Genomic DNA, 21,879 nt, shown 5'->3' with positions numbered 1-21,879 from the left:
GTCTCCTTCTTCGATATTATCCCCGCCTATACGGCGAAGGATCTACGCTATTCGCTTATTGTAGTTATATAGAGTCTTATGTTTGTCTTACTTAAGCTCGCCGAGCTCGCTTATAGCGTCTTTCTCGGTAATAATATTAGTAGTACGAAAGTATAATTTGAACTCCCTACTAATAATATTAATACGGGCTTCGGAAGTATTTACCTACCCCGTATCCTTTAGGTATAGCGTAATATTAGGGTCCTTATCCGCCTATACTACTATACGACCTTCTATATATAGAAAGAAGTCTTCCGTCTATATTACTAGTATAGTATCCGTATCGTCTTAAGCCCGGTTAAGCCTTATTAACTATCTAATAGGGTTTTCTACTAGACGATCCTCTTCGCCCTTCTTAGTTACCTTAAAAGCCTTCCTCCTAAGGAATAGCTTTATATTAGCCCTATTAAGATCTACGCCCTACGCTATAATAACTAGTATTACTAAATAGCTACTTATTAATAACTTCGAAGACACTAGTACGCTAGAGCCTAATACTAGGGATACTAGTACTAGACCTAGTATAGAAGACTTTCTATAAGGAGGGTCCGTAGACTTTCTATAAGGAGGCTTCGAGTCTACTAGTATCGGTAGCGCTATAGTAATTACTAGACTCGCGGTAATATCTAACGCTAGTTTATAGTTCTAACTATTAGGCTTATCCTCGTTATCTAAAGAGTATTCGAACCCTAGCTTACTAAGCGGTATTAATACCTTAGTAATATCGCTTAATAATAGTAGTAACGCCTTACTAAGAATCTTCTAGCTACGCTATTGTTCTAGGCTCTCGTACTAATCGAATATACTAGCTAGTAACGACTACGGTGTTCAAACGCGGCTTAGAATACTAGTATTATCCTACGGCGTAATCTCTTCCTTAGTAACTAACGCTAGCTCTCGGTATATATCTACTACTACTACCTACTATTAACGTAAGGCTTCTCGCTCTTACCTATCCTTCCGAGCTTATTCTCGTCTTACTATAATCTCTATACTATTAGTATAACCTACTAAGCCCTTTAAATTGTACGTGCCCTAATCTTACTAAAGCTCGCGTTAAGGACTAGTTATTAGTAAAGTTAATAATAATAGATCTAGCGTAGGTAATCCGCGTACTACGTAGGGCTCGATAACGTAGGGGTACTAGGGCTTACTAGAGGTCTCTACTAGATAGTACTCGTTAACTAGGCTATTAGTACTAGATACTAGTAATATAGGCCTAGCGTTAACTAATAATCGCTAACTACTAGACTAAACAATCTAATAACTAGCGTAGGCTCTACTACTAATCTAGCGACTTTATAATAGCTTACTTAAGGACTTTCCTAATAACTTTCCGGCGTTTACCATAATAACTTCCTAGCTAAGTGATAGTAATAGCGACTAGTACGCTAGAAACGAATAGATTAGCGACTTAGGTATATCGTCGAAGAGAGCCTATATAAGGCTATACTTCTCCCTACGTCGGTTACTAGAAAAGTAGTAGTAATGTCGATACTATAGAAGTGTCTACGAAGCTATTCTAAAGATAGAGGTGTACGGACCCTAAATCAGGTCACGTGATACCGCGTCGATCTCGTGTTTCTACTAGACCACTTCCCTTTACTTAAATCGATCTATTCTTTCTATAGGGTAGTACTATAACCTTACTGATTAAGCTCTTAGCAAATACTCCGGTAATTTCCGTAACGTTATATTTATATTATCGACAGTCGAGGTAAGTATATTTTAGAGCTTATAGCGCTACTAAGGTCGCGATTAAGCCGAGACGATAATCTAGGACGATTTCTCGATTCTTAAATACCGAGCTTAATTCTATACCGATTTATATAATTCTTTTTTTTATATTAAGTTCTACTAAATAGATAGATAGATAGATATTTCATTTAAGCTATTATAGTGCCCTTTAGCCTATATAGCTATACTATCTTGTTTTTGTATATATAGAGGGGAAACCGTATTAGTACAAACCCCTCCTCCTTCGTACCTATCTTTTCTCCTCGTTGTTGTCTTAGATTTCTCTTATTAAGGGTACGCTAGTATTATAGGCCTGCCCTAATAACTACCCTATCTATAACCCCCCTAGCTTCCGCCTCTTATCTATCTACTCCTCCGTCTCGCTAGCGAGGCTAAACTACTAGAGGTATCTCGACTATAGTATCTACTAAGCGATTCGGCGAATGTTACCTTTGTCCCTAATAATTGACTTATAGTCTCTCCTTCCCGCTTAGGACATCCAATTTCCCCTACTACTCGCCTACTATAGGCATCGTAGTAGTATATATTCTAGGTGGTCGACGACGAGAATCACCTATACGTAGTGTCGGCTACGAACCTCTCGTCTAGCTACGAGAGAGCTAAGTATTCTTACGCTAGAGCGTCGTAGGCGCGGCGGGCGCGTAATATAGGCGAAGCCGCGGCGAATAGAGGACTACTAGTAAAACGGGTATAAAAACTATCCGACGAGCGTGTACTCGTATCGGGAGCGAGTCCCTCTTCTTTCTACGTATAAGAAGGGCGCGGAACCGTAGCCTATACGCTCGATAGGACACCTCTAGTATAAGTATAGAATTTTCACCTCCGGAGACCGTAAACCGAGCGGGCTAAGCGACGAACATTAGACGAGCGGACTACAGAACAACAACTGAGCGGACTATATAACGGCGTCGAGCGGACTACGAAACAATCTAGTATTTACTAGCGGGTAATACGGTAGGTAGGTAGATACGCGACGAAGCCTATAAGGGCCTATTAAACACCCGGTATAGGAACGAGGGTTTTGCCTAAGGCACTACCTGTCCCGCTATACAACGTACCTAGTCTAATATAGTAGATTGCGACGAGGAAAAGACGATAGCCTAAGCAAGGAAAAGACGGCTATTAGGACGGGGAAAAGACGTATAATATAAGTAGATTAGTTCTGTGATCGGGGAGGATCGAGGGCAGGGTAATAAGTAACTTTATATTAGTTAGTAGGTAGAAACGTAAGGAGTACGCTACCCGGCGTAGTGTGTACCCCGAGTAAACCTACGAGGCATAGACGGCCGCTTTCTAGAGATAGGCTACGGTAACGCAAAGGGCGTCAAAACCTAGGGCGTAGTATATACTAGTAGCGACGGCTAACACTGTCTATATAGCCCGAGAGGACGGATGCGTATATCGGTCAATAGAGAGTACTAAAGGGCTTAGGCCTATAGAGGTAGATATTGGCTTAAGGAGCAAATAGGGAGGGAGGGTGTAGAGGGAAGCTTTTGCTCCGGGCTAACCTCTCGAAACGAGGCTATACGGTAGTACTAGAGAAGTAGGAAAGCGCGGTTAAGACTTGTCACCTTATCTCGTAGCTAGCTTACTAAATACGATTCCTTCCTTGCCCTCGATATCGTAGGAGCCTTCGACAACGTCTTATACTAAAGGCTAATATATATCCTATAGTAGAAAGGCATCCCCTAGTAGGCAACGACGTTCGTCTACTCCTTTCTCTAGGAACGGACGACATACCTAGTCCTAGGAAGGTACACGTCCGACCCGGTAAAGGTAGAGACTAGAATACCTTAGGGATCTACTCTCTCCCCTATCCTGTTTCTAATATTTATGTCTGATCTAATCCCCCTACTCACCTCTCCGTAAACCTTAGTATCGGGGTTCGTAGACGACATAAACATCCTAGCCTAGTCAGACTCGACAGAAGAGAACTGTCGCCTCCTCGAAGATAGGCACAAGAAATATAAGGAGTAGGCAAAGAAGTATAGTGCCTAGTTCGCCCCTAAAAAGTACTAACTTATACACTTTAGTAAAGTGAGAACATACTATAATATAAAGGCGGCGGTAAGAATCTAAGGCTACGAGACAAAGCTATTAGCGGAGCTACGAGTACTAGGGATCTGGCTCGACCTAAAGCTAAGCTAGAATATATAGGTTAAGAAAGCCTAGAGTCAAGCACAATTTAACAAAGCCTCGATAAAGAGACTTACGGTATCTATATAGGGAGCAACATTCGATAAGGCAAGAGTAATGTATAAGGCGATCGTTAGACTAGCTATGCTATACGGAGTACAGATTTAGGGAACAGGAGGCGTAGGTAAGCCGATCCCGAAACGGATAGAGCAACCCCTAAATAGGACATAGGTAGGCAACCTACGTAGGGTACTAGGCGTATATAAGATAACGTTAACAAGTACGGTAGAAATGGAGACAGGAACACTACTAATCGGCTAGTATATCCGGGGAATGAGAATTCAATACGCGGCAAGGATGACAGGTTACCTAGTACAAACTACGATCGAGGAGGCAAAGAATAAGATAGAAAGCTACTACCGGAGAGGGGCCGGACATAGGACAAGCTAAAAAGAGGATGACCTTACTACCTTTACGGCTATATAGACAAGCACCGAATAGCTAGCACGAAAAGAGGAGGAGCGTAGGACTCGCTAGGCCGGCGGGAGCAAGGCTAAGACCTAAAGCCTAGCGGAATAGATAGTAAGCTACCTATAGGAGCAGGACTAGAAAAGGAAGCCCCCTAAGACAATAGGCCCGATAGCGCTCCGAGCCTTCTAGAGACACAATTACTAGCTATATAGGGACCTAATAAGGGCCGAGGCAAGCATAGCGATCCAAATCAGGTCCGAACATATTAGGTTAAGGGCCTACCTGTTTAGAAGACGCGTACTAGACATCTATAGCCCAGCCTACTAGTATAGCTACCTATCGCAAAACCTAGAACATATACTACTACGATACCCGTAGTAGGCGAGAGGTAGGGGAAATTAGAGGCACTAAGCGGGAAGGAGAGACTATAAGTTAATTATTAGGGACAAAGGCAATATTCGCCGAATCTCTCGGTAGATACTATAGTAGGGATACCTCTAGTAGTTTAGCCTCGCTAGCGAGACGGAGGAGTAGATAGATAAGAGGCGGAAGCTAGGGGGGTTATAGATAGGGTAGTCATTAGGGCAGGCCTATAACACTAGCGTACCCTTAATAAAGGAAATCTAAGACGACAACTAGGGGGAAAAGACAGGCGGGAAGGAGGAGGGGCTTTTACTAATACGGTTTCCCCTCTATATATACGAAAACAAGATAGTATAGCTATATAGGCCAAAGGGCACTACAATAGCTTAATGAAATATCTATCTATCTATATATTCTAGGTTTTACGATAGGTAGCTATACTAGTAGGCTAGGCTTTAGATATCTAGTACGTATCTCCTAAGTAGGTAGGCCCTTAGTCTAATATATTCGGACCTAATTTGGATCGCTATACTTGCTTCGGCCCTTGTTAGGTCCCTATATAGCTAGTAATTATGTCTCTAGAAAGCTCGGAGTACTATCGGGCCTATTGTCTTAGGGGGCTTCCTTTTCTAGTCCTACTCCTATAGATAGCTCGCTATCTATTCCGCTAGACTTTAGGTCTTAGCCTTACTCCCGCCGGCCTAGCGAGTCCTACGCTCCTCCTCTTTTTATACTAGCTATTTAGTACTTATCTATACGGCCGCGAAGGTAGTAAGGTCATCCTCTTTTTAGCTTATCCTATGTCCGGCCCCTCTCCGGTAGCGGCTTTCTATCTAATTCTTTACCTCCTAGATCGTAGTTTATACTAGGTAATCTGTCGTCTTTGCCGTATATTAAATTCTTATGCCCCGGATATATTAGCTAATTAGAGGTGTTCCCGTCTCTATTTCTACCGTACTTATTAGCGTTGTCTTATATACCCCTAGTATTCTATATAGGTTACCTACCTAAGTCCTATCTAGAGGTTGCTCTATCCGTTTCGGGATCGGCTTACCTACGCCTCCTATACCCTAAATCTATGCCCCGTATAATATAGCTAGTCTAACGATCGCCTTATATATTACCCTTACCTTATCGAATGTTACTCCCTATATAGACGCCGTGATCCTCTTTATTAAGGCTTCGTTAACTTACGCTCGACTCTAGGCTTTCTTAATCTATACGTTCTAGCTTAGCTACGGGTCGAGCTAGATCCCTAGTACTCGTAGCTCCGCTAATAGCTTAGTCTCGTAGCCTTAGATTCTTACCGCCGCCTTTATATTATAGTATGTTCTCGCTTTACTAAAGTATATAAGCTAGTACTTTTTAGGGGCGAACCGGGTACTATACTTCTTTACCTACTCCTTGTATTTCTTGTGCCTATCTTTAAGGGGGCGATAGATCTCTTCTATCGAGTCTAACTAGACTAGAATGTTTATATCGTCTACGAATTCCGATACTAAGGTTTACGGAGAGGTAAGTAGAGGAACTAGGTTAGACATAAATATTAGAAACAGGATAGCGGAGAGAGTAGATCCCTAGGGTATTCTAGCCTCTAACGATTTAAGCTAGGTATAGTCCTCCTTCTATAGCTTACGTAGTACTACTACTATAGACTCTCTATACGGCCTCGGGTGATACCCTAGCCGTAGGTACGTAGTAAATAGGTTTATAAGGCTCGGTACGATCTCTTCTCTATACTCTTTTAGTATTATGCTTAGTATCCTATCTAGGCCTAGGGCTTTTCGTCCTTTTAGCTTACTTATAACTCCTTTTACTATATTAGAGCTAACCGCCTAATCTATGTCTAGGAGTTCCGGGTATATACTCGGGTCGATATTCGTAAGGTCTACCTCTACTTATATAGAAAAGAAATAGTCGGCTAATACTCTTGCCTTACCCCGAGGCGTAGTCTAGGCAATCCCTTCGCGGTCTACGATTAAAGGGAAGTAAGGGGTTCGTTGCTCTTTAGGTAGTCGTACCTATTTAGCTAGTCTCTATATCTATTCCGGTTTTTCTATAACGAGCCCGATTGTCGCTCTCTAGTCCTATAGCTTATTACGTCTTATATATGCCTTCTTCTCTTATGTCGCGCGATAGTATTGCTCCTACGTCTCTTAGGTATGCTCCTTTATCTACTGTCGCCTTGCCCTTCTAGCCTCCTTTACCTTCGTAGAGTATTTAGGGGTCTAGAAGGCCTTCTACTACGTTAAGGGCCGGAGTAACGGCGTATATTGTTCCGCTACTTGCTATATAACCGAGGTAATCTGTTCCGCTACTTAGTTAAGCTAAGCTATCGTCTCGAGTTCCCTATACTACGGTAGGTTTACTATTAGGAAGTCTCTTATATCGTCCTAGTATACCTTCTTCTAGTTACGGCGTAGTTCGCTTATTAGCTCCTCTATCGCCTTCACCCCTAGCGTCGTTTAAATAGGGATATAGTCTAAGGAGGCCTCTAGCGCGTAGTTCGGTCGGTATTAGACTAGTCTCTCTTTAAGTTCTTATAATAGAAAGTATAGGTCGATTATACTTATACTTATACGGGCCTTCTACGTCTCTATTCCCTTTAGGGTTACTAAGGCCATTCCGTAGCGTACGGTTATATCTAGTAGCTTTCCCCCTAAAACCGCGTACGGGGGGGTAAAGTCGAATCCCTACTATAGGTAGTAGAGGTTAAAGTCGCCGAGGAGTACTTACTTCGTGTCTTAGCTTAGGGTCCGCTCTAGGTAGGCGAGGGTTCCTAGTTCCCTACTTGTCCGACGCCGCGGTAGCGGGTTATAAACGTTATAGATCTAGATAGAGCCTTATGCCGTATCGATCTAGATTAATATTATGTCTCCTAGGTTGCCCTATTACGATAGTATAACCTTCTACGACTTAAGGTCTATAGTCTTACTTATATATATATATATGTCCTCGGGATAACGCCTCGTTAGCCCGCGATTACGGTATAGTATCTCCGGTCATTATAAGTAGCTAGGAGTCCTACGTAGGGGTTGATCTATAGTTTCTATACCGTAATAACGTAGTGCCGTAGCGGGTCTAGCTCTTATAGAAAGTGGCGCTAGACCTTGTCCCTACTTTTGTTTACGTTATACTATACGATAGGAATATCGTCGTATAGTATTATTCGTTATCCGTAAGCTCTATTTCCGTACTAGCCTACTATATCTCCTAAGCCTATATCCCGCTATTCGGCTAGCCCTAGGGCCGCTAGGGCGCCCTAAAGATTCGTATTTAGCCTAGTTCGTTAGTAGCCCGGTTAAGGTGTCGAGGCCTACCGGGAGGTAGATACGTTTAGAGTTAGGTTCCCTTATTCGTCTCTTCTAACCTCTTCCTCTTACTCGGCTCGAAGCCTATATATACGGTAGGTCCCTCCTACTATCGTTAGGGGTAGCTAGCTAGTATAGAGATCCTTACTTATCTCGCTCGTTCTTATACTACTATTCTAGCTAGGTATTAGTTTAAGTACGCTAGGTGCCTTCTACCGTAGTATATATACCTACTCTCCTTTTTTAGGCATTCCCTTCCCTAGTATAGGCCTACGTAGTAAGGACACCTAAGGGTCTTCTCCCCGTATTTTAGAGCTATATAACCGTACTATTAGTATTAGAAGTACTATAGTACCCTATAGCTACTCTAATAGATCTCCGTATCTATTCTCTCGTAGTTCTAGAATAGCCTATTATCTAGTATCTAGTTAGCTTATTCCGCTGTCTCTACCTAGATAATAAGCGATAAATACGTCTTCTCTCGGTCAACTGTCTTATATAACTATGCCGCCTTCGTTAGTCGTACTCCTCGGGATATGTTCTAGTTCTATACTTAGCGTTAGGGAAGGTCTTCGACCTTAAATATCCTAGGGACCCTGTAGGCGATAACGGTATACTATTAGTAAGAGACTCGCGCCGAATTCGCGACTTTAGTAGTCTACTTCTTATAGGTCTCTAGTTTTTGTCTATTAGACTCTTATACGGTAAAGAGTCTCACTATGCCTATTGCCTCTACCTTCGCTCCGACTACCTCCTTTTAGCCGATTCTATCGATAATCTCCTTACTTATTAGAGCTACGATTTCTTATTTCTCCGCCGGATTAGTAATATATAGGCGTACCGTATTACTTACCTTTATAGGGGGTAATTCTTACCTACTACTACTATTACCTATATAGTCAGTCTCTAGGCTACCTTCTATATTACTTATTAGATTGTCTTTGGGATTTAGTATAATAGCGCTTTTAGCGCTCCTAGTAGCTATACTATAGTATTCTTCTATACCCGGGCTAGGTGTTCGTTATCCCCTAGTAAGTTTTCTACCTCCGTATATAGGGTCGTCTACGCTATATTGTTTATCGTTAGCCTTATAAGGCTATAGCTCTCGTTAGTTACTATCCTTTACTACTATTTAGGGTGAGGTCGCGCTTCCTAATTAGGTAGTTGTCCTCCGTAACTCCGTAACTCTAGGGTCTACCGTTAGGGGAATAGAACCTTAGTTTTAGGGTTCTTTATACTACGATTACGCCGCCGCTAGCGTAGGCGGGTCGCTACTACTAATGTAGATTACTCGTCTTAATAAGGGCTGTCGAATAGATAGTCCTCGTCGATAGTAGCGATAGATAGCGCGTTAAGAGTCCTAAGAGTTATTACCTACCGTATATAAGGGCTTTAGTTATACTAAATAGTACTATTCGATAAATACGATAACGTACTTTACTACCGAGCGGGCTATACTACCGAGCGGGCCAATTTTACTAAGAACTATACCACTTCTATAGATATAGCTATAAAACTACTATTATAGCTTATATTGTCTTTAAACGAGGCCAAACTGATCTTAGCTGTCTAGGCTACTAAACGCGACGCGACAATTACGAATCGACTTACTATAAAGGTATACGACGCGTCTCTAACTATACTAGGGTATCGATTGAATAGACGACCTCCTCGGGGTGACTACGAGCCTAATTCGAAGAAGCTTATAGAGCTAGAAGAGAGGGTGATACTTAAGTATATACTTGAGCTAGATCTTAGAGGTTTCCCGCTATTAAAGCCTAGTATACGAGTAATAGCCGATTCATTACTATAAGAGAAGAGTCTTAAGCCCGCTAGTCTTAATTAGATAGACAGGTTCATTAGGCGGCATCGTGAGCTAGAGGTTCGTATAACACGTAGATACGATCGTTAGCGAGCCCTAATAGAAGATCTAGACGTTATTAAGAAGTAGTTCTTACTTATACGTAATATAAAGGAGAAGTATAGTATCCTTAACTAGGACATCTATAACTTCGACGAGATAGGGTTTATAATAGGTATTATTACGTCTTAGAGCGTCGTTACGGGTTTAGAGAGGCGTAGTGGAAAGAGGAAGGTCGTTTAATAGGGTAATAGAGAGGGAGTAGAGAGATAGCGTATTAGATAGCTCTTATACGAAGCGAGATTAGTAAGCTACGTAAGTCTAACGAGACCCTTATATAGCGGAAAGCACAAAAGCGTAAGTATATTTAGTCTAGAGGGTCTCTAACCTTCGATAAGGCGTCGTAATTAATACCTCTAGAGGATACTAGGAGGTAGGAAGTAAGTAGAGAGTCGCTAGATAGTGTTCGGCTAGTATTAAGGCTACGACGCTATAAGTAATATAGCGAGTCGGGGTATAACGTACGTACCTATTAAGTAGACCCGCTAGATAGCGAAGAATCTAAAGAGGAATTGTCCTCCTAGTAACGATTCTATAGGATGTCGTCGTGTTAAGATACCGTCGTAATTAAAGTAGAAGTAGTATAGTTCTTAGTACGAGTAGCCCGCTCGGTAGTATAGCCCGCTCGGTAGTAAAGTACGTTATCCGGAGTATACTTTCTTCTAATTCTTCTTTAGACGATAGATCCCTAGAATTAACCGTCTATAAACCTCTATATATATCTACCTATTCTATACTTCTATATCGCTAGTATAAAGGTCTTTAGATTACGGTATAATCTAAGGCGTAGATACTACTTAATAATTAAGGAGAAGTTACGCAATAGAAAGAGAATCGTATCGGTAAAGATAATAGATAACTAGCCCTTAGAACGGCCGAACTTATCGTATTATTTGTCCTATTTATTAGGCTATAATAGCCTCTAGTTTATAAGAGCTAGTACTAATACCGGTAAGTACTACTATCGGTTACGATATCGTATTAAATAAAGTTATAATACCTCTAAAAGCTATAGTAATTCGATACGCGTAGAGCTAAGATTAGATAAGTTAGTAGAGCAATAGTAACCTTCTAATACCTTTAGTTATAGAATACTAGTTATTAATATTAACTACTACCCTATCGAATAACTACCTCCGCTATTAGTAGGACCTCTAGTAATACTATAGTTACTACGTACGACGGCTAAATTACCGGTCTCACTATATCTCCGGTACCTAGTCGAATTTAACGTAGTCTATAGCCTTACGCTTCTACCGAGGTAGATCGAATATACCTTCTAATACCGTACTAGCGAGAACGACCGGTACGGCCGCCTTAGTGTCGCTATCTATCGATTAGGCTATTAAGTTAGTAATACGCGTTAACGCGGCGAATAGAACACGATATCGATACGGCAGGGGCCTAAACAATTAAGGTCACACGAAGCAGCCGGAACACTGCACTATCGGTTAAAGAGCTAGGCAATATTGAGACACCTTAGCAGACCTGAATAGTGAGAAGGTTGTGACACCTTGCGTTGCCACGGTTGTCGTCCAAGGGCTGCTAAAACTGTCTACTGTACACAGCATCACCAATCTCAAAACCTAACCATGATCCGGCTCCGGCGCATTACTGCACAACGAGGCGCCGCTTCACCCAGTGCAAGCCGCGACCGAGATATTGATCAAGGAGCCCATCAATGGTGTAGCCACGGCTAAAATGTCAAAGCGCGCAATCCAAGTGCGCCAGAATCTGAGCTACCAGACACCGGAGTACCGTGTGTCAGACCAGACGTCCGATACCGTAGTCTTCACGCAGTGATTCGTGCCCTACTCGTGCCGAGAGACATCGTCCAGCAGTACGTATCCCTGGATGTACACTGTACAGTACACTCGGGAATACATCCAAGATCCGGCTCCGAACGGTTCGTGTGTCAATCTGCTGTGATCGCGGCCACCATCCAGTGCGAGTTGGCATTGCTTGAAACCACGAGAGGCCAATTGGCTCGCCGGGAAGTCATCGTGTGCGCGAGGGCATGGCGCGTTGAGGTTTACATCCTCATGACTGTCATCGCTTGAGCCGAAGCGTCTTTGGAGGTTCGCACAATGGCTGTAGCCACGATGAGACCTGTCGACCATTATTACGAGAGATCGACGACTGGTATGAAGAAGACAAGTCAAAGCGCGGGCTCGCGGGATGAGAAACCCTTGCACGCCTTGAAGCTAATTCCAATGGCTATCTAGAGAAGTTGGATAGCGCTGCTCTTGCAATGACGTTTATGCTCACGAAGCCTTCGTGCTTCGATATCGGTTCGAGATGAACTTCTTCGGATCACCCAACTCTCTCCTCACAGAGTCCAGCTGCTCAATGCCGCTTTGTGGCGCACCTCTTCTTACCCTCCTCGCGTTCTTGCCGACTTTGCTGTGCGAGCCTAGGAACTCGTCGCACACCGAGTCGAAGTCGGACCGTACCAGCTTGGGTGCTTCCGAGTCTGTGGCTCGGGAGTATGAGGAGATGCCACTGACACCGCTCATCCCGCTGGTGGTGGAATATTTCGACACCCGCGATGCTTTGGACATGCCAGTCATGCCAGACGCCATTGATCCCGTGTCAGCTAGGTAGTCATCTTCCTCCTCTTCGGGGAACTCGGCCAAGGAGTAGTTCGCTTCCATCTTGTCGAATCGGTCGTCGAGGTGTGTAAGCTGGCCTGTTCGTACAAGGGCGGAGGATGTCATGGAGTAGTTGGAGGTTGAGGTCTGTGCTCCCTTGCGCTTCTTCTTGCGGCCTGTAGCGAGAGATGAAAGGGCGGAGGACTCGAGCGTGGAAGGCGCGAAGCCTTGATGTGCTTTCTCGGGTTTGTCATCCTTCTCGGCCTTCTTGAACTTCTTGAACTCGTCGAGCCATGCGCCGTGTGTGGGATCCGCTGTGGGTACTGCCTGAGGGTCTTCTGGGGGTGCTGCGTCTTCGCCTGCTGGTAAGGGTAGATTCGGGTCGGGTAGGTCTGAGGTTGAGGGAGGAGACGTAGGCGCTTTGATTGTGTCGTCGCTCTCCCAGCCTGCATCATCGTCCTCGTCGAACATTTGCTGCTCTCCTAGCCTCTCCCACTCGTCTCTGTCCACCTCCCAGCCATCCTGCGTCAGCTCTCCGAAGATGTCCTCCTCATCGTCCACATACTCTTCATCTTCCAGCGCCTCGAGCACTTCCCGTAATCTGGGGTCCATGTCCGGCTGGAAACCTGCAATCTCGTCTGGCACATCTTGCATGTCTTGGTACGACCTCTTCTGCACAAACTCACTTGGTAGCACTTCCTCTGGCAACAGACTTCTCGCAACACTGCTCGTCATTGAGCTTTGCCCAACACTTCGCATATCGTCCAGGTCCATATCCCGTAGCGCATCTTCCAACCTCTGCTTGCCTTTACCCTTGTCTTTCTGCGGTAGATTTGCTTCGACCCATGTCACAGCACCTTCACCTGTTCCCAGATCTTTCATATGCTGCATGTAGTCGTACTGCGTATCGTCATAGAAGACACCATGTTGCGCCGCCTCTCCCTCATTCTGCTTGAAGCTCATGCCGAATTCATCCTCAAGGTCGCCGCGCACTTTCGACTTGGTGGATCTGTACGAGCGATATGAGGCGCCGCTATATTGCGATGCTGCGCTGCTAGAAGCATATTCGTCTTCGCGTCGTTGTTGTCGTGGTTGCGTTTTCTCGATTTCGGCAAAGACCATGGACGGTGCGCTTTCGTCGTGAATGAGCGGGTCATTCTGGGCGCGATGCAGGAGCTGGAAGTGGACAGCGCCATCTTTCTTGGAGAAGGGCTTCTGGCGAGGCATATTGGCGGCGGTGGAGAGTAACGAGGGGTGGTTGGTGGTGGGGAGGAAATATTGGACCTCGCGAAAATGAGGGTCCCGTCCGAAAATTGCGTCACAGCAGGGGTCTGTAGCGATTAGATAACATGTCCCTCTTCTTTACACACTTCTCTGCTCCTACACAGTACACACAACACCACCACATCCCCTCCATCATACCGCAAAGATGGTGCTCGCCAAATCGAAGAATGCCGTCGGGCTCGGCAACAGCCTCATGAACGACCGCTTCGGCAAGGGCAAAAAGTCGAATATGCACCGTGGAAACGCACAGCCCAACGGAATCAAGCGTACTGATCAGTTCGGCAATGAGTATATCACGAACGAGAAGAAGGAGGCCGACTATGTCAAAATGCGCTCGGTCACGGAGCAGGGCGCATTGGACGAGTTCTTGTCCACTGCAGAGCTTGCGGGCACAGATTTCACGGCAGAGAAGATGAACAACGTCAAGATCATACACACCGACCAGAAGAACCCGTATCTGCTGAGTAAGGAGGAGGAGAGAGGCGTGATGAGGAAGCAAAATGCGAAGAGAGCACGCTTGACAGTGCCAAGGAGACCGCAGTGGGATGAGCACACGAGCGCGAGAGAGTTGGACGAGAAGGAGAGGGAGAGCTTGCTGGAGTGGAGGAGAGGGCTGGCTGAGCTGCAAGAGGTCGACGACCTACTCATGACACCGTTCGAGCGCAACCTTGAAGTTTGGAGGCAGTTGTGGCGCGTGATCGAGCGATCAGACCTGGTCGTGCAGATCGTGGACGCGAGGAACCCGCTATTGTACCGCTGCGAGGATCTGGAGCAATACGTGAAAGAGCTAGATGGTGGGAAGAAACGGAACTTGCTGCTCGTGAACAAGGCAGACATGATGACACTTGAGCAGAGGAGGATATGGGCAGAGTGGTTCACCGAGAGAGGTATTGCCTTCCGATTTTTCTCGGCCGAGCTGGCTAAGGAAATGAACGAGGCAAGAGCAGAGCAGAGCACGAATGCATTTGGTGGGCTAGTAGATGAGGCGGATAGTGATGAGGATGAAGACGAGGACGAGGACAGTGAAGACGTCGATGAAAGCGACATCGAGGAAGAGATTGAGCCTGTAGACGTTATCGCAAAAGAGGCGAAGAAGATCCAGATCCAGGACGAAGAAGAGGACAGTGATCACTACACAGACGAGGAAAGTGTTGACGTCGAGCCGAATGCTGTACCCGACTCCGACCCCCAGCACCTCTCAATTGAAGAGCAGACCCGCATCCTCACAACAGACGACCTCGAAGCACTCTTCTTGGAACACTCACCTGCGGCGACAGGACCGTCTGAAGACGGCACAGCGACCAGAAAGACGAATATCGGACTGGTCGGTTATCCCAACGTTGGTAAATCATCCACGATCAACGCACTTCTCGGTGCGAAGAAAGTGTCCGTATCTGCAACGCCCGGAAAGACGAAGCACTTCCAGACAATTCATCTCTCCGAACGAGTCTTACTATGCGATTGTCCTGGTCTCGTGTTTCCGAACTTCGCGACCACAAAAGCCGAGCTTGTTTGCGCTGGTGTTCTACCAATCGATCAGCTGCGTGAGAGCACTGGCCCATCAGGCCTGATAGCACAACGCATTCCCAAGCACTTCCTGGATGCTCTCTATGGTATGAAGATCATCATACGACCCATCGAGGAAGGCGGTACAGGTCACCCCACCGGCGAGGAAATTCTACGAGCCTATGCCAGGGCAAGAGGCTTCTGGACGCAAGGTCTTGGACAGCCAGATGAGAGCCGAGCAGCGAGGACGATCCTGAAAGACTACGTGAAGGGCAAACTTCTATATTGTCACCCTCCACCAGCCACACCGCCGATTGACGGAAAGCACTTCAATCGTGAACTTTACGATCTCGCGCATCTACCACAGAAGCGACGGGCACATCTCGCTGCGTCAGATGTAGCATCTTTGGCAGGCACCGAGAACCCATCACTCATGGACGACGCCGAGTCTGACATCCTCGCCATGCCACAACAGACAGGCAGGAAAGGCGCAACGCTGGACAAGGCTTTCTTCGGTCCGGGCGGAGGCAGCGGGGTCGCAGCGCAGCCTTTCCACTACAAGTACAGCGAACAGGGCAAGCAGCTAACTGGAAGGAAGCTCAAGACGATTTCGGCATTGGAGAAGGGCGTAGATCTCAGCGAGGTTAACACTCTGAACTCGAAGAAGCATAATAAGGCCAACAAGAGGCAGCAGAAGAAGGTTAGGTCGGCGGCTGTTAAGGATTATGATGATTAGGTACGACTTCTGCATGGTATAGGTGATGTACGAAGAGCTTCCTCCCACCGATCCCGGTCGTTCTCGTCAATATCAATTGAGAAATGTGCCACGCCTACTCCAGAGCTCTGGTCATTCATCTCCCGAGGCGGCCCCGTCAGCACATTGATAAGAGGCCACCGATCTCAAGTGGCAGGTACGAAGTTCGATGGCAGTATTGCGCACGTCACATCTCAAGCTCCAGTTCATGTTGGCACATGCAACGCCATTCCACATGTCGGGTTGTACTTCCAGGCTTGTGATGCCATGCCGCTTCACTTTCGACACACTCACAATGGGCGCCGTGGTGAGGCGTTTCGCGGCGTCTCAACGCTGTCAAGCCGGTGATCTTGCACAAAGCGCTCGCCAGTGGTTAGGAGAGCATGCATTGAAGCGGGGCGTTGTGCGGGTATGCATACATGATGAATCAGAGAGGTACCATGTACGTACAGGAGCATACGGCTCCTAATAAGTTACTACTAACAAAGGAGACCGGATGCGGTGAGGTATGTAGAGCCCATTGTCCAACAATACATTGGCAGATTTCGCAGCGCTCTTGAGACTCATTGCTTCATCGAACAGCGTTCGTCCACGCCACCTTCGCGGGCTCCGGGTTGTTGTCCTTGACTCATTTAAGAGACAATGTCTTGACGCGCTGCATCACGGGCGGTAGCATCACGTGCCGGTCAGGTAAGTCTACGTAGCTTGTATCGCTCATTCACCTCCTTCTGTGGTCCGTGCTTGAACTGCGACTTTGTCTACTTAAAGCCCAGCTGATCTCGCAGGTCATAACATGAACACCACGAATCCATTGCAAAGATTCACAGACCACCGCACGAGACTCGGCTACCACCGCTACGATCAAGACACTAGTACGTACGGTTGTCAGACCATGACTCAACGTACCAGCACTGACTAAATCTCAGACTCGAAACCACAAGTCAACACACATCCACAATGTGTCCATCACCAGCCCTCGGCCTGCCCCCAGCAGTCCTCCATGGCATGCTCTACGTCGTCTTCGGCATCATCCTCTACATCGTCTACAACGTCACACTCTCCGCGGTCAACAGCACCCTAAGAACCTGGTTTCAGATCACCAACTCCAACTCGATCCGCCGCGCTTACACCAGCTCCTCTGTCAAGACCATCCTCACCGGCCTCATCACTGGCTATTACCTCTACCTCGCCAACTTCGGCGCCATCAAGGCCGAGATCATGAATGGAAATCTCGACATCCCGGTTCAGGCTCGAGGTGTTTCGGTGTGGAAGTTCTTGGGAATTGTTCTTGTGGTTCCGAGCGTTTCGACGTTCACACAGAGGGTGATTTGGATGATGAACAACCGACTTGGCAGAGCGTGGGGGGAGCATCGCAACCCTGTTTCTATGGCTAAGGAGGTGCGGGACAAGTCAGAGAAGATCGAGGCTGAGGCACTTGCTGGGAATGGGGAATAGGGATCGTGAGAGAACTGACCTTCGTGTCAGGTGGGAGCAAGAAGCGGTCATGTCACATGCAGGTGCGAAGAGGCGTGGGCGTGACGCTATGAGGGCATGAGCCCTCGTGGCTCGAGCCTAAGGTATATCTCGGAAGCTCCGCATAAGACTCCAGTCCAGAGCAGAGAGTCGGGATACATAAAGCATAGCAAAAATTCGCGTCGCCTTCGCATAGTGAATGCGAGCTATACACTTCGTTAGCTCTGTATGGAAATTATGCGAATGCTTCCATCCCCAAGTATGCGACGTAGAGGCAATCCAGTTCATTCACTGATCTTCATGGTGAACTGGGTCACTTTTCTCTGCAGGTGCATGCCTCGTGTTGTTCCTTGCTCACTCATTAATCATCCATCATTCACTTATTGTCACGTGCTGTGACAAAGTCGTTCCTACTTGACCTCCTCGACTTTCTTGCTTCTTAGCCTCCTTCCACGAGCACCACTTCTCCAATCCAACACACAAGTTCTTCGCACTCCTTCAAGCCACTGCAATACCACCACAGCATTCCGTTAGTACCATCCACGTACACGCCGCGATTAAGCTAACACTTATCCAGCACAACACCAACACAAAAGACTTACAACAGCCCTATCCACAATGCCGAACACCACACCCATCTGCTTCGAGGACCAGTCCGAGCTCAATTCGTACCTCCTTAAGCATCTACTCGTGTTCTTGATCGAACTCATCGTCAGCTACTTGGTAGGCTTGATGGCAATCGTCATCTGGACGAAGAAGATGAGGGAGAGGAAGGAGGCCACTATCGTCGCTCCGAGGAAGACCTCTTAGTAGGGCATGTTGCATCGGCAGCGAGGTTGAAGACCGTACACTCGACATCAAGGGTGTAGACGTGATCGTTGGAGGATAGAAGCATATCTTATCGACCTCTGAGATACTTGGCAAGGCGTTCGGAAAGAGCATGATCGATGCGAGTCGCATGGTCTTTCTCAAGTGAGGGCGTACATGTCTGATATGCAAAAGACCTCTAATGAATAGAGCTTGGCGTTATTGCGAAGAGCCGCGGGCGTTCCTACTGTACTTCCTCCCTGAAACATTCAATCTACCCAACAGCCCTCTCACCGCCACATCTAGGCAGCAGCAGCATCTCCACAACTCTTCTTACCTTTCCATCCCCTCTTCAAACCCACCACCCCCCCCCCTCACCATGTCCACACCCTCAATCCCCATAACCCTCACCCTCTCACCCTCCAACCCAACCCGGCACGGCACCACCACCCTGACCCTAACATCAACCCTCTCACAAACCTACCCCATCACAATCTGCACTTGGAAACCCCTCTTCGCCACAAACCTCTCCCAATCAACAACTTTCACCTGCACCAACCTCAGCACCAACACGCCCGTACGTGTCGAAATGTAGCAGACGCAGACCATGGGACCATGCTGAGATTGGTGGGGAGAATAATAGATGGTTCACGACTCTCGAGCCACGAGTACCAGTGGAGTTTACGTTGAGCTTTCATCTTCCAGTTCTGAGGGGAGATGTGGAGGGAGTGAAGCCGGGTGAACGGTTCAGGTTCAGGTTTGGGATCGAGGCGGGAGAGTCCATTAGAGAGTGGTGGGAGGGACGGAGGGAGGAGGTGCTGGCGCCGCCTGGGGAGTATCGAGAGTTGGGAAGGCCGAGTGGGGCGCCGATGTGGGTGGAAAGAGGGAATGATGCTGAGTTTGAGGTCTTGGAGCCTTGAGGGGGACATTCGTGAGGACGGTAATGGCGTGCATTGTGCCCAGCACGTGGAATCCAGTAAACTCGGTCACAAGATTTGCCATACCCCGTGAATGTCACTGCCTAGCACCTCTCCTCAGTGTAACACCTGCATCACACCCCTGTTTAGTATCTTTTAGAGTCACACATGCGGCCTCAAAGGATCGCTTGCGGAGCCAGTACCGTGCATGCATTCGAGGCACTCATGGTCGAGCTCTCGAATCCTGTAACAGGGTCCGTGGCATAGGTGTGCGTTTCCCTTTAGATGTCTGCTGTCACCTGTCGAGCTCTCTTGCATAGTGATCCAATCGCAACCTCGCTTACCGATCCTTCATCTGCACGAACATTGTCGAAGGTATAGCTTGAAGCTTATACATTAGGTGGCCCTGCCGCTCTGCACTAGACCGGTGAGAGGCGACAGGGCAGCGAGGCCTCTATTCAGCTTCAGCTTCAACATCGTATGTTAATTTCATCAAGTTAGTAGACGTCGTACAGGGTGTCAACTGCATACGTGGATAGTGTCAGTCGTGGCGTTGATCGCTGGAGTTGTCTCATTCGCTAAAATCCAACGGAAACCCCCTTCTTTCGCCTGTTCTGTACTGTCGACTGGCTATACAGTGAGTTAGCACTAAAGACACTATCCACACATGCACGAAACACCCTGTAGTGCATTCTGACAGGAGCTGTGTTCTGATTGGTCAACATCTCGTGCGAGTCCATCCGAGTGGAGTCACAGATCGCCACCAAGCTGCATACCTTAGGCAGCGGCTTTTTCGCGGCCGGCGAGCTGCATGTGGCGGAGTCGGAGCCTGTTGTGGCGGCTTTTATATTCACTTCCAACTTCCCTGTTCGGAACATGAAACAACCTGGTTGGAGGGCGGACATCGACCATTAGTACAAATACCACCGCATACTGGTGTTGTGGGCAGAGTAGCACAACTCGCCTCAGCATTTTGTCAAGCACATAAGCAGGTTGATCACAGGCGGTCCTTGGAGAAGTCGCATACATAGTCATGGACTTCCGGCGACTCGCCAAGGTGGCAGAGACCACTGGCAACAGCACAGATCCCAGCGCCCTAACCCAACTACCCTCGAACATCTTGGAAGCGCTAATACCAGGCTATGGGCCCATCTCTCGCTACATCCTCTCCACACTCGGCATCGACATCTCCATCTTCGTCTCCATCGCTTTGATCCTAGTGATAGGTACTCGAGGTGGGCAGTACCTATTCGAGCGAGGCGAGAGCCTCTTCCGGAAGCTCGTCCTCAGTTCCGCCTACATCGACGACGACGATGACCTTTTCGACATGGTTATGGAGTGGCTGGCCGAGGAGCAGAGTTCGGCGTCGAGGCGATCGGTCCGAGCCAAGACCCAGCGAGGATCGAAGACAGATGGCGTTCTGGAAGATGGTGCCGGTGATGCGCTCGACGCCACAAGCTTCGCCGCACCCCAGCAATCGCCGCACCCCAGTGACTTTTTATCATCAACACCACCAATATTGCTCATATCAACTTGATTCTTTTCCCAATGTGTTCGCAGCTGTCTGTTTCCATGTTCTGCATCCTCATATCGCGTAAAAACACGTTGTGTTGCCGAGAGGTTGGTGTTGACGCTTCGGCATGGGATTTTGGTGAGAGCCCCACCAAAGCTTCATGCGCCCGTGTCGAGATTCACGCGTTTCTTGCTTTCTCACCACCTCACCACATACAACAACACACCATGGAGCCCACTATAGTGCCCACAGGCTCTCAAAATCTGTATTCGCGATGCTATTCTGAGCAATTTGAGCTACATATCGTGTATTTTGAGCGTGTGTGGCAATTGATACAAGCCAGCAACACCATGTGTCGGAACGCGAGAATCCAAGCTGGGGTGCGGCGATTGCTGGGGTGCGGCGAAGCTTGTGGCGCGCTCGACGAGCGTGGCATGTTTGATTACAACAAGTGGAATGCCCGCACGCCTCCACGCTTCGAGCCGCATTATGGTAGGCATTACTTTTGGCACCAGGGTAAGTTGTTCTTCTTCCGGAGATCTCAACGACCGGCACAGAGTTCGCGCGTCCAATTCCACTACGGCAGCTATCGTATAGCGCGGAATGCCTATAGCGGAAACTAGCGAAAAACAGGGCAATTACAAACAGAACCGTCGCCCTAAGATTCTACGTCGACCGTAAGGCTAGTCTATACCGGAACCAGCTAGCGGCGGTCGGGTATAAGCGCCCTAGGGCCGAGAATGATATAAAGGATACGTAACCTAGGGCGTTCGGGAGGCCACGTACTCTACTAGTTACGGCGAGGGAATCTAACTAGGCCCGGCTCCCCTTTAGTATATAGCCGATAGGCGTAGACTAGGACGTACTAGGTAGTAGGATATAGGATATTATAGAGGAAATGATTATCGATAACGATAACTAGCCTCGATACGCTTAGTATTATCTAGTATAACGTTAACTATAGTAAGAATATAGTCTAGAATCATTTCCTATACGAGGCGGACCCGTACGTCTACTACGTCCTAGCAATCTAGG

General features: G+C 47.2%; 6 protein-coding genes across 6 annotated transcripts; 5 read left to right on the top strand and 1 right to left on the bottom strand.

Annotated features, from left to right (window-relative positions):
* Positions 1 to 12,263: 12,263 nt before the first annotated feature.
* CLAFUR5_06864 (uncharacterized protein) lies at positions 12,264 to 13,817 on the bottom strand (the record flags this gene model as incomplete). The annotated part of the gene is made up of 1 exon (XM_047906012.1): positions 12,264 to 13,817. The coding sequence occupies one exon, from the start codon at positions 13,815 to 13,817 to the stop codon at positions 12,264 to 12,266; it is 1,554 nt and encodes a 517-aa protein (XP_047763347.1).
* Positions 13,818 to 14,019: 202 nt separating this feature from the next.
* On the top strand, positions 14,020 to 16,116 carry CLAFUR5_06863 (Large subunit GTPase 1; the record flags this gene model as incomplete). Its single annotated transcript, XM_047906011.1, has 1 exon — positions 14,020 to 16,116. The coding sequence occupies one exon, from the start codon at positions 14,020 to 14,022 to the stop codon at positions 16,114 to 16,116; it is 2,097 nt and encodes a 698-aa protein (XP_047763342.1).
* Positions 16,117 to 16,927: 811 nt separating this feature from the next.
* Positions 16,928 to 17,589, top strand: CLAFUR5_06862 (uncharacterized protein; the record flags this gene model as incomplete). Its single annotated transcript, XM_047906010.1, has 2 exons — positions 16,928 to 17,006; positions 17,108 to 17,589. The coding sequence occupies 2 exons, from the start codon at positions 16,928 to 16,930 to the stop codon at positions 17,587 to 17,589; spliced, it is 561 nt and encodes a 186-aa protein (XP_047763341.1).
* A 636-nt stretch (positions 17,590 to 18,225) lies between these two features.
* On the top strand, positions 18,226 to 18,417 carry CLAFUR5_06861 (uncharacterized protein; the record flags this gene model as incomplete). Its single annotated transcript, XM_047906009.1, has 1 exon — positions 18,226 to 18,417. The coding sequence occupies one exon, from the start codon at positions 18,226 to 18,228 to the stop codon at positions 18,415 to 18,417; it is 192 nt and encodes a 63-aa protein (XP_047763344.1).
* A 376-nt stretch (positions 18,418 to 18,793) lies between these two features.
* On the top strand, positions 18,794 to 19,334 carry CLAFUR5_06860 (uncharacterized protein; the record flags this gene model as incomplete). Its single annotated transcript, XM_047906008.1, has 2 exons — positions 18,794 to 18,991; positions 19,050 to 19,334. The coding sequence occupies 2 exons, from the start codon at positions 18,794 to 18,796 to the stop codon at positions 19,332 to 19,334; spliced, it is 483 nt and encodes a 160-aa protein (XP_047763343.1).
* A 1,030-nt stretch (positions 19,335 to 20,364) lies between these two features.
* Positions 20,365 to 20,868, top strand: CLAFUR5_06859 (uncharacterized protein; the record flags this gene model as incomplete). Its single annotated transcript, XM_047906007.1, has 1 exon — positions 20,365 to 20,868. One exon carries the CDS (start codon positions 20,365 to 20,367, stop codon positions 20,866 to 20,868), a length of 504 nt encoding a protein of 167 aa, XP_047762799.1.
* Positions 20,869 to 21,879: the final 1,011 nt, after the last annotated feature.

Source organism: Fulvia fulva, chromosome 6 (genome assembly GCF_020509005.1).
Source record: "Fulvia fulva chromosome 6, complete sequence".
Lineage (NCBI taxonomy): Eukaryota > Fungi > Ascomycota > Dothideomycetes > Mycosphaerellales > Mycosphaerellaceae > Fulvia > Fulvia fulva.
Note: the sequence above shows the minus strand (reverse complement) of the source record. Positions and strands in the feature narration are given on the sequence as shown.